A 13,118-nucleotide genomic window follows, 5' to 3' on the forward strand; every position below is an offset into this window, starting at 1 on the left:
ATTGAGTAGAGTATGGATATAGCTAAAGAATTTATCTTGATGAGCAACTTATTTATATTGCAGTTCTTGGAAAGGAGTACATATATATCTATAAGCAGCATTTGATTCTTGGCCATGATATAAATTAATGGTAAAACCATAAACAAATCATATAGCAGAGCAGTGGATGGGTTAAGGAGTATTGGTTGCAGTTAACAAGTCTTTAAAGAAATGTTCAGCCATTTCTTGGTTTTTCTCTCTTCTGTAGATTGTCCAATTCAGTATGCTCATTCTGTCTTTGAAGATGGAATTGCAAAGTTGACCGTTCAGGATGCCTTACCAGAAGATGATGGACTGTACACTTGTCTGGCAGAAAATAATGCTGGAAGGGCATCCTGCAGTGCTCGGGTTACTGTCAAAGGTGAGTGTTTTGAAGGAGAATGTTTAATTGATACACAGTTTAGGAGGAGACTATAGATTGAATTCAAAGCATCAGTTTTGCCTTGTTTGTGGTTTTTTTGTTTTGATTTGTATTGTTTTTGGAAGTTGAATGTGTGGATAGATAATCAGTTGGCCTCAAAATGACATAATATCATGTTGTATCTTGGGAGATATGTACGTACCTTCATATATATGTATATGCTTTGAAGTCACCTGTCAATGTATGATGACTATAAATATTGTTTTTTCTTAGCCAAGGAATATTCAGGGTGCATCTGCACTGCAGAAATAATCCAGTTTGACACCACTTTAATTGCCGTGGCTCAATGCTATGTAATCCTAGGAAATATAGTTTGTGGTGGCACCAGAGCTGTCTGAGAGAGAAGGCTAGATAGCTCACAAAGCTACAATTCCCAGACTTTCATAGCATGAAGCCATGGCAATTAAATTGGTGCCAAACTGGATTATTTCTGCAGTGCAGATTCAACCTCAGGAGTGGTTTTCCTAGTCCCTTCCTCTGAAATACAGTTTATAGCTCCAGGTATTTATTGGTGCTGTCCCATCCAAGCATTACCAGAGCTGATCTTACTTTGTTTCCAAGATCAGATGGGATGTGGTGCCTTTAAGATATTTAGGACCAGCACATATATTTTCTTGCATCTTGGTAAACTAACCTACCATGTGGCATTTGGGGGGAAGGTTCATATGGATTTAGGGGGTGGGGGTTAAGGGTTTTATTGGTTGAAAAGTTTTCATATATGTTTTTAGTCTGCTTGAAAAACTTCAACAGTTAGTTTATTGGTAAGTTATGGGGAAGTTCTTTCACTATATCTTGATTTGACTTGTCACCTTGGACATCATTTTTATTTTCAGATTTATTTTCTGAAGTTGTAGGGTTAAGATTGTAGAGTCCAGCAACAGTAATCTGAGAAAGAATAACTGCTCTGGTTGACAGGCAAGACTGTTTTCTTTCCCACCCCTCTTTATTTTATTCTAACACTCTTTTGTACAGTCATGTTAGATACTTCAAATTTTGTATGTGTGTATGTGCCTTCAAGTTGCCTATCCACTTATGGTGACCCCCATGAATATCGTAGGGTTTTCTTAGGTAAGGAATACTCAGGTGATTTTGCCAGTTCCTTCCTTTGAAATATGGCCTACAGTCTCCTATCCAAGTACTAACCAGGGCTGACCCTGCTTAGCTTGCACGATCTCATAAGGTCTGGCGCCTTTATGGTATTTAGTATGTACTTGATCTTTATTTGGAGCTCTGCTCCAGACACTGAGCAGGCAGTGGCATGCCTACTTTTGGTGTCACCTGGTGTGGGGGTGAGGCTTCCACAAGGGGTGGGGAGGCTGGACTCACCCTTGCTGAGTGTGTGTGCATGCGTCCACCTCCCAACCCTGCTTGCTGCGGCTTGGTTTTCCTCAGAGGAAAGCCAGGCCACAGCAAGGAGATCAGCAAGGCTGAGCCCAGCCACCCTGCATTTCCTTGCAAAAGCCCTGTCCCTTCCACTTGCTGGAGCAAGGAGGTGTGGGGGGCGTGTGTGTGCTTGGTCTGGCTCCTTGACATGACCTGGTTCTCCTCTGAGGAATACCAGACCATGGCAAAGAGGGATGGGGCAGGCAGAGGGGGCGACTGGGTGTCACCTGGTGCAGTCCATACACCCCACACCCCCTCAGTGACACTACTGTGAGCAGGGAGATATCTCTACATCTCCTCAATAACAGCATCACATGCCTACAAAACTATTGCAATTGACATTTAGTCTATTTTTTTTTCTGAACAAATCACTGCTTGTGTGCCACCAACAAGGGAAATGAATAAGACAAATTACGCAATATTCATTTGGGCAAGATAAACCGCAGGAGAGGTATGTGCTAGTGTTAACTGCATGTTAATTTATGTTGATCGAGCCCAAATTTACCTTGCACAGTTTTAGGTAAGGTTTGTGCCTCATTTTTGTTTTGCTTTTTAGTGAAGCTAGGTTATTGAGATCTACAAACTAAAGGGGGAATATTTTTTCATTTGTAGACTTAAATAGTTTAATAGTCTCTGGAGCCATATGTTTAAAATTTTAACAGATTTAGGACATCCTGTTAAAACCTCATTACTTTGCATTTGGGTTTGATTTTTGCTGTCTCTGATTGAGATAAACATGGATTTTTCTGCTGCAAATAGCTCTTAATTTTAAATCACAGTTTCCAAATCTGTCTTTTCACATATTTCCCCCACAGTTGTAAAGCTCCGTAAAGAGTATTGGTGGATTTTACAGTTTATAGTGTACTGGACTGGACTGCTGAGAGCTTTGTAAATTATTTGTTTGCCAGACACATTTGTTTTTGTATTACCAAAGGAGCACAGCATATTGGAGAGAGCACAGAGACAGAGCTTGGGCTAATACTTTCAGACATCCCTGTGCTATATGGCCCAGTTCTGTTCTACAAATATTATTTTAGATTTATTTATATAAAGTCAAAAGCAATCTGAGTTTCAAAAATAATAAAATTCTACACAGGTACAGTAATTGGTTGAGATTTTCTGCAGGTATACTTGATAGTGAACATGGTTTGTGTTTTTTTCATGTGTGATACTGCTCTGTGGCTTTTATTCAATCCATCCATTTTATTATCTAATGAGGCAAGAGAAGGTTAATTATTTCAAACTTGGTATAGTCATTTATTTTATTTTTATTTTAATTAATTCAGTGTGTCTTCCCCCTTGTTTTCTATGAGTGTGAACAGCATTTTTGACTAGCCCAACTCTTGCTTTGTTCATTCTGGATATACATAATTTTAATGAGGTATGCCTCTAAGCTATCCAAAAGACTCATTTTTTTCAAGACTGCTTTAAAAACCACCATGTGAACTGAATATGGTATTTTGATCCAAGTTTTGTTTTGTTTTGTTTGCTAAAGGCAATGTCTTGTTTGTGATCTTTCGAGAGGAAGATTTGGAATCATATTGTCTTCCAGATGCTGTTGGACTACAAGTTTCAGCAGTGTTACCCAGCATAGCAATAGTGAGGAATCTTGGTAGTTGCCGTTCAGCAATGGCTGGCAGGGTCAAAATTCTAGAGAACATGGGTTGGATCATCATAAACATTTCATCAACGGAGGAGTGGAAAAGGTTTTTTTTTACCAATTCCTTCCTCATCCTGCATCCCCCAGCACTGTCTCAAAACATGTTCTTGAAGTGAAGGATATACAAAACAATATGAGAGATGATACTACAACCTATAGGGTAAACTTCCTCTTGTCCCAGCCAGATATCTGTGCTGGATCAGGCATTTACCTTGGTTGGGACAAGCCTTTCTGTGGCAGGCAAAATTCTGGGTCTAGCCCAGTATCTTGAGGGAAAAGAGGTGCTTTCTGTTGCTGCTGGGTTTTTCTCTTATAAATTCCAGCCAGAATTATGTCCAGCACCTTATGACATGTTGGAGCACTGTCTTCCCTCTTTGAATGAACAAAGTAAAAATAGTGAAGAAGCTATGAATGGCTCTTAAAGAAATGGTAGTGCCATTATATCTGATAGTGCTGATGAGAAATCTGTATTTAGTACAAGAGGCTACTGTAAGAATAGAATATGGAGAAACACAATGGTTCCCAGTTGTCAAAAGGGTCAGACAAGGATGCATTCTATTACTCTGTTTGTTCAACTTGTATGCAGAAAATATCATACGAAGAGCAGATTTAGATTCAGAAGAAGGAGGAGTGAAGATAGGAGGAAGGAACATCAACAGTCTAAGATATATGGATGACACCATACTACTAGTAGAAAACATCACAGATGTGCAACAATTATTAAGGAAGGTCAAAGAAGAAGGTGTAAAGGGCAGGCTTCCTGCTGAGTATAAAAAACAAACAAAAATAATGACCATGAAAAATCTACATAAATTCAATCTAGACAATGAGAAAATTGAAATAGTTAAAGAGTCCCCATACTTTTGATCAAACATTGATCAGAACAGAGACTGCAGTCAAGAAATCAGAAGACTAGGAATGGGAAGGCCAGCTATCAAAGAATTAGACAAGATCTTAATGAGATAAGATATGCAGCTGAGCACTAAGGTTAGAGTAGGCTGCTTTTGTGCCAGCCTGGCTGATTATGTCTGTAGGATTAGGCTGAGTGTTCCCCTTTGTTTTCATCACTCCATCCTTCCCTTTTAAGTTATATTAGTTGACTTAATCTATCATGTAATATGTATTGGTGGGGTTTGCAACTGGTGAAGTAAATGGCTTAAGAAGGGGAAAGTCTGTTAATGAATACATCAAAGACAGCGAAGAAAAATTATTAACAAATATACAAAGAATACAGAAGAAACAAAATATGCATATAGAAAAAAAATAAAAAACACTTAAAGCCTCATAAAACAAACAATTACAGGGTCAGTGCATTAAAAGCATATAAGGAAAAGCTGAGAAACAAAACATTTGGAAATGGTTACAGTGTGGGACAATGAAAAAAGAAACCGAGGGGCAAATATTTACAGATCAAGCCCAGATGTTTCAAAGAAATACCATCAACAAATATTAAAGAAGAAGAAAACCACCATGGATAGTAAAGATCATCTATGTAAAGGAAAAAGTGAACCTGTTCACCACTTTATGAGTTCATGCAGCAAGATCTTGCAGACTAAATAAAAGAAATTTAGCGATAAAATGGTTGCTGTGATACAGTGAAAATATAATTCACCATCAGCAAAGGAAAGGAAGAGCCAGTAGGGATCACATTGCAAACATATGTTGGATAATGGAACACACCACAAAATTCCAGAAGAAAATCTGAAAGTGCATCCTTTGACTGCATAGAGCACATAAAGCTATGGCTTGTACATAGAGGAATGCGAGTGGTACTACATCTGATTGTCTTGATTGAGTTTGCTGTCAGAACAGAATATGGAGAAACAAAATGATTCCCAATCAGCAAAGGGGCCAGGCAAGGCTGCATGCTATCACCCTATCTGTTCAACCTGTATGTAGAAAATATTGTGTGCAGAGCAATCTTAGACTCAGGGACAGGAGGAGTGAAGATGGAAGGAAGGGACATTAACAACCTAAAACACACTAATGATACAATACCACTATCAGAAACCAAGAAAGGCCTGGAGAAATTACTTAAGAAAGTTAAGGAGGAAAGTGCCAAGGTTGGATTAATGGAAGATCTACAAGTATTCATCCTAGACAATGAGAAAACAAATAATCAGAGTTTCCATACTTTGGTTCAAATATTGATCATAATGGAGATTGTAGTCAGGAAATCTGAAGGATTGGGAAGGGTAGCTGTGAAAGAACTGGACAAGATCATAAAATGCAAAGACAGAACTCTGAACACTAAAATGAGAATAGTTCAAGTCCTTATATTTCCCACCATGATGTACAGATGTGAGAGCTGGACATGAAAAAAGCCGATAGGAAGAAAATCAACTCATTTGAGATGTGGTTCTAGTGAAAAGTACCGAGAATACCATGGACAGCCAAGAAGATAAACCAATGGGTTCTAGAACAGATCAAGCCTGAACTTGGCTCAGGAAGCCAAGATGACTAAATTGAGGCTGCCATACTTCGGCCACATCATGAGGAAAAATTAATCATTAGAAAAGACAATTATGATAGAAAAGATAGAGGGTAGTAGAAAGAGAGGAAAATAGATGGATAGAATCAATCAAGTAGGTCACGGAGCTGAATTTACAGGTTGAGGACAGAGGGTCTTGGAGAAGTCTCATGCACAGGTTCACCATGAGTTGAAGTCAACTCAAGGGCAGTTAACAAACTCAGCCTGAATCCAGAGAAAACGGAAGTACTGGTGATAGGTCCCCCAGGCCTTAGAAAGGAAATTCATCCACCTGTCCTGAATGGGGTCACACTTCCCCTGAAGGATGAAATTCGCAGTTTAGGAGTACTTCTGGACTCGTCCCTACAGTTGACATCTTAAGTAGATGTGACGGTCAGAAGTGCTTGCTATCAACTCCAGTTGATACGCCAACTGCGACCCTATCTGGGCCAAAAGGGACCTTGAAACTGTGGTACATGCTCTGGTAACCTCTCGCTTAGATTTCTGTAATGCGCTCTACATGGGGCTACCCTTGTACCAAGTCCGGAAGCTTCAGTTAGTACAAAACATGGCAGCCAGATTGGTCACTGGTGCGTCCAGATTTGACCATATAACACCTATCTTGAAAGATCTTCACTGACTGCCCATTCGCTTCCGAGTGCAATACAAGGTGTTGGTTACTACCTATAAAGCCCTACATGGCTTAGGCCTGAGTTACTTGAGGGACCGCATCTCCCGATATGATCCGCCCTGCACACTCAGAACATCTGGGAAGAACTTATTGGTAATTTCACCTTCCAAATATGTTGCCACATCCCAGATGGCCTTTTCAGTGGTGGCCCCGCAGATGTGGAATGATCTACCCGAGGAGCTCCGTCTGACAACCCCCCTAGAAACATTCAAAAAGAGGCTTAAAACTTTTCTTTTTTGTCAAGCCTTCCCCCCCCGAAGAATGAAGCTGCCTACTCTGTTGCCATCGATTCCCTACGCTTACCCCTGAATATGAACGATTATGTTTAAAATGTTTGTGATTGCACAGTTTTATTATGGGATTTTATCTATTTTATGCAATGTTTTTTATGGTTTTTTAATTATTTGTACATCTCTTTGATCTGCGGAAAAGCGGTATATAAATAAAATTTATTATTATTATTAATAACAGCAGCAGCAGCAAGGGCCTGGTGGAACATAAGCCTGAAATTGTCAATAATGTTGACATAAAAGACTTTGAGATTCAGAATTAGAATGTAATATGCCAGACATAACTGACAAGAACGCTCGGGTTATAGATGTGGCACAGGGTATACAGCAGAATGGAGGGCAAAGAGAGGGAAAAGACTGGAATATTGAGACCTACAAATTGAGATTCTGTAGCTTTGGGAAAAGAAAACAACTGTGGTTCTAGCAATGATAGATGCTCTGGGAGCAATTCCAAAGGGACTGACAAAATATCTGAATGAAATCACCACAGATAGGATCACCATGACACAGTTACAAAATGTGATACTGCTTGGAAGGTTCCTCATTATCTGATAATATCTCATTGATTCTTATATGCTTTGATAGAATCTGAATCACTGATGGTCCAAAAGTCCAATTAGTAACACTTGGTAGCCTGTGTAACTGATATAATAACAACAATAACAATATTGTGCCTTTTTTTCAAATAAACTTTATTTAAGTGTGTGTCTATGTGTGAGTATCTCATGGTTGGAGGCTTACACAGTTCACCTGAACATCATTTCTCCTCCCCTACATATTTGCTAATAGTTCCAGCCTCCTGTGAAAGATGATAACAGAAACTCTTCTTTGTAATTTTTCAATTACCATTGAAAATTAAAATATCTGTTAATATACTTAGGGCTGCTGTTTTATTTCATTTCAATAATGTATCCCATTTGTTGTCACAGACTACAAAGAGGCATATCTATGTTTCCCAAAGAGGGACACTGTCTAAACAAAGACTGTCTTAGCTTCAGCAAGTTTGCTGACTCATGAGTCCACAGATCACACTTTGGGACTTTCTTGTCCTCTTGTTTTGGCTTGTGCCATACAGATAGTCCAGCCTGTTTTTCCCGCTCTTGGCTCAGTGATGATACAAATTTATGATGAAGAAGCAATCGCAATAGCATCTGCTAAAATAATTTGGACAGGTCTACCTGTATTTAAGTGTCTTTAAAGTGGTTCTCATACTTTTTCTTTAGAAATCCTTCAGAGCTTTGCCCATTTTAAATTTTTTAATACACACACACACACATATATAAAAGAGTAAGAACTACTGAATTAAACCAAAGCCTTTGACATTAACAGTCTTGTAAAAGGCCGATATAAGCAGCTTGTAAACCAAATGGAAAATAACAAAAAAAAAGGAAAGTCTGCCTTTTAAAATTCCACTGGATTATGGGATCAAGGACTAAAACTGAAAGCATATTATCGGCACAAAAGGAGATGTTCTGACAACTGGTTATAAAAATAGCTTACATGGAAAGAGCTCCCCTGGCCCATGTTGCTGCTTCCAGGAAAATGACCCTCCATATATATATGTGCTATATGCATATATGGGTGTCAGATGTACATAGCCAGGTTAGCGTTTGTCTTGACCTCATTAATCTAGTCTTGTGTTTGGGGATGAAGTAATTCAGTGCACTGTAGCTTAAAGTCCCAGGCAACTGAGAACCCTGATCTTGAGATGCATGTCTGTCTGTCTGTCTATTTAATTTATATCACACCAAACACAGTATTCAAACACAAATCAAGGAACATAAGAGACACTGCAGACTGGGTCAGCCAGAAAAATCAGCAGTAACAGAACATGTTATAAACCATCCTGGACATAAAATGCTGTTTGAAAATACTGAAATTCTGGACCATGCCAACAACGATCAGGTCAGAATGCACAGGGAAGCCATTGAAATCCATAAACACCTGGACAGTTTCAACAAGAATGAAGAAACACTGAAAGTAAACAAAGTTTGGCTACCAGTCCTGAAAAACACCAAAATCAGGCAAATGCAAATGAAAACTACCCAGAGTGAGGGGGATTCCCAGCAGACAATGGTTCATTAAGTAGATGGACACCCTGTAGGACTTGCCATTCAACAACAGAACAATACACAGGTTAACATGCAAATCACCTCCTCTCAACCAACAATATATATACACAACTCTCTTCCATTCCAGTATTCTCTAAAGATGTCAGCCACAGTGGCTGGCAAAACGTCAGGAATAGCCTCTTGTAGAACACACCCTCATAACCTGAAAAACCCACAAAAAGCTATGGATGCCAGTCGTGAAAGCCTTCTGCTTCACATAGTACAGGGAATAGCAACTCCACAGATTGTGTTATTTTATGATAGTGGTTCCCAAACTTTATTCCTCCAGGTGTTTTGGACTTTAGCTTCTAGAATTTATGACTGTTGGCTGAGGCTTCTGGGAGTGGATGTCCAAAACAATTTTGGGAATCACTGCTTTATGCATCAGTAGGTTTGTGAATCTGGACTTTGAAGAAGTTTTGACCCCTTTTCTGAGATAGGTTGAATACCTTGTGTGATTGCTAACGTCTGCAATAAGATTCATGGGTAGCCATCAGACACCTCTGGTGTTCTGACACCTTCATGTTTCCTGCCATTCACAGTACAATTTATTATACATTGACATAATGTGAATGTTTCTGGTTGCAAGCTATTCATTTACTTCTCAGAATCGAAGCGGCATATAGCATTGATCAAGTGATGGGTTGGAAGAAATAAAAAAAAATGTGCAGATTAGTTTGTGCATGCCGTGGCATTTGGCTGCTAAAATCATTAGACATGAGAAGGCCTGGTGTAAAAAGAGAAAACTTCATTTAAAAAGTGATTTCTCTCACATTTTTGATGGGGAAAAATGGGTGAAGTTCACACCTTTACGCTTTATACAAAGCTTAACGTATTATAGTTGTGCTTCATTCCACCTTATTTTCATAATAACTGAATGCAGAGTTTATTTTTATTCCTATGTAATGTGCGTTCCTGTCATTGAAAGGACACAATTCATAATACCTTAATTTGTGGATCCCCCCCCACCCCCGTGGCTTTATAATTTACCTGTTGCCTGCTGACTTGGCAGCAGCTGCCTCTAGGTTAAGACACCAAGTGAGAAGCACCATCCTTGCAGAGATGCCATTGGTCTCCCTCTCCTACCTTTTCTTTTCTGCATCCGTGCTGCAGAAATAATCCAGGTTGACAACACTTTAATTGCCATTGTTCAGCGCTATGGAATTTTAGGAACTGTAGTTTGCATGGAAAGACTTTCTCTCATCCATGTTGTTGCTTCCAGGAAAATGACCCTCCAAATATTATATATCCATGCCACATGCATGTGTGGATTTCAGGTGTACCTACCCAGGTTAGCCTTTGTATTGACCATGTTAATCTAGTCTCATGTATTTGGGGTTGAAGTAATTCAGTGCACTATAGCTACCAGAGTTCTCTAACAAAGAAGGCTAAATGTCTCACAAAACTACAATTCCCAGAATTCCAAAGCATTAGGCCATGGCAATTAAAGTGATGTCAACCTGGATTATTTCTGCAGTGTGGATCCAGTCTTGGTGAGGGGAAGATAGTGCCACACACTGATTGCACAATGCTTTCTTCTACTCACCATTTAACTCTTTAAGATGAGATGATAGAGAGCTGCCTACTGATATTTATATAGCTTCCCAGCATTAAACATTTGTGTCAAGTAGCCATAGCCCTCATAATCTGATTACAGCAGCCATTCATTGGTCAGCTGGCAAGCAGATTAGAGGCACCTGAAAGCTTTCCAGAGAGGCTGCTGTGACCAGTTCATCACAGCAGAAAAGGGAAATGCTGGCTGCAAAACGAGTTTCAATGAGTTCAAGGAGAAAACCGTAACTTCTCATTTTCAGGTAGGATTTTTTTTCTCCGTGTCATGGAATTTACAGTTGATTTTGGTGGCTGTGCATTTCCCCGCCAAACACTTTGTGGATGTTAATATTTTAAGCAAAGCTATCACTGTTACAGTATGTGTTTCTTGGTTACCACTATTAATCAAAACACTGTGCATCTTTATTGTCGATTAATGTGCACACCTTTCCAGGTAGGTATCAATCCACTGATTGACTTAAATCTTTCCATAAACAGATATGTGTGTGTTGCATCCCCTGCAGTCAGCTTTGCTTTTTTCCCCCTCATCCACCAATACAATGGATATGAATGGGTGACTTTCCTGTAAATAACTGCAGCTCTTATTTACGCATATTGCCCAACAACAGAAGAGTTAATTTTGTCAACCTAGACACCAATGTATGATAGCAGATCCTAAAGTCTAGAACCTGAAATGAAAGGTGGTGGCAAACTGTGCATTTATTTGGAAATGGAAAATTGTTGTATTTACTGTGCTTCAAAACACACTGCAGAAATAATCCAGTTTGAGACCACTTCAACCACACTGGCTCAATGCTAGGGAATTCTGGGAATTGTAGTTCTGTGAGGCATCTAGCTTTCTTCATCAGAGAGCTCTGGTGCCACAATAAATTAAAATTATCAGGATTCCCTAGCACTGAGCCAGGGCAGTTAAAGGCGTCTCAAACTGGATTATTTCTGCAGTGTGTTTTGAACCTATGTCAATATTTTCCTGGAGATGTTTTTCCTGTTCTTTCTGTTTGTAAAGGTGACATATACAACACACTGACATACCAAAAGACTTAGTTATATGCAGACAGTGTGTCAGTGGAAAGCAGCTCTCTATGTATTTCCCACTGGCATATTATTGGTAGCAGTCTAACACTTACTGAGTCTTTTAAGCGTGTCCATACACAAGCATAATATGAGCAGAAGTCACATACAAGCACACCGTGGTTTAGGAATGGTGGATATGTGTAAGAATCCATCCTTGGTTTCAAACAACAATGTTTCTTTTCTGTATTTCTGTGGAGTGCAGATATGCACAAATATACACTGAAACAGTATATTTAAATTCAGAGTAATAACTGACCAGAAAGCCACTCAGGATCTCAAAGTGGGAAATCTCAGTGCCAACTCCAAATCATTATTTTTACTTATCTTTAAAAGCAAACTTTAAATATATTTGTATCTTGTCCTAGATTTGTATCCTTCCCTAGATCAAAAGATCTTATGATAGTGTACCATAAAAACAATTTAAAGAACTCAAAATAATTTAAAATTTGAAACAATAAAATATAAGTTAAACCATCTAAAATAAATTAAACTAATTAAAATAAATATAAAAAGTTAAAATAATTTTAAACTAAGTAGGATTAATAGGGTAAAACTGTGAGACTCCAAAGATCTCAAAGCTGTGTTTTATTGTGATGCCAAAATAAAGCTAATGTCAGCATAAGTTGGGCCTCCAAAGGGAGCGCTTTCCAGAACTGCAGTGTCTCAACAGAGAAGACCCGCTCCTATATCCTCCTACACTACCTGGCCCCCACCTGTGTGACACTGAGGAGAGCTTCTCTAGCAAACCACAGTCCCAGGCAATCATATTTAGGTAGAGGCAATCCTTCTAGTATCAAGATCTCAACCCATTTAGACCTTTATATCTATTTAGACTTTTATAAGTGTTTATGGTGCTTTGAAATTGGATCAGAATAGTATTATTGGTAGCCAGTGCAATTTCTTCAAGACCAATGTTGGGGCTCATCCAGACTGATTTAAAAAGACTGGAAAGTCCCAGATTTTGTTCCTGTTCTTTCCAATTCTATTTTTGAAAACCTTATACATTTTGTGAAGTCGAAGGCTTTCATAGCCGGCATCCATAGTTTTTAATGGGTTTTTCGGGCTATGTGGCCATGAGAAGAGTTTCTTCCTGACGTTTTGCCAGCATCTGTGGCTGGCATCTTCAGAGAATGCTTGCCTGGAAAGGAGTTGGGTATAAATATATACTGTGTGACCTGGGAAGGCAGGAGTGATTTGCATGTGTATTGTTCTGTTGCTAATGGCAGGCTTCAGGGTGGGAGGGTCTGCAAAAGAGGATTAGTGCTCATTGTCTGCTGGGTAAAACTTGGGGACATGCAACAAAGGATCTAAATGATGAAGCAAAGGAAAATGCCAAATAGCCTATAATATAATGGCAGGCATAACTGTTTTGGCTCACATTAAAGGCTGAATGGAAGAGAGAGTAGA

General features: G+C 39.1%; 1 protein-coding gene across 5 annotated transcripts in view; it reads left to right on the top strand.

Moving 5' to 3' along the window:
- Positions 1-13,118, top strand: part of MYLK (myosin light chain kinase) — a 206,922-nt gene that overhangs the window by 72,554 nt on the left and 121,250 nt on the right. For all 5 annotated transcript variants that reach the window (XM_089520242.1, XM_089520243.1, XM_089520246.1 and 2 more), the window contains one exon: positions 248-400. In XM_089520242.1, coding sequence (XP_089376368.1) covers positions 248-400 — 153 coding nt within the window. The remainder of the gene's footprint in view (positions 1-247; positions 401-13,118) is intronic.

This window comes from Sceloporus occidentalis, unplaced genomic scaffold (genome assembly GCF_023333645.1).
Source record: "Sceloporus occidentalis isolate IW3139 unplaced genomic scaffold, rSceOcc1.0.p SCAF_4, whole genome shotgun sequence".
Lineage (NCBI taxonomy): Eukaryota > Metazoa > Chordata > Lepidosauria > Squamata > Phrynosomatidae > Sceloporus > Sceloporus occidentalis.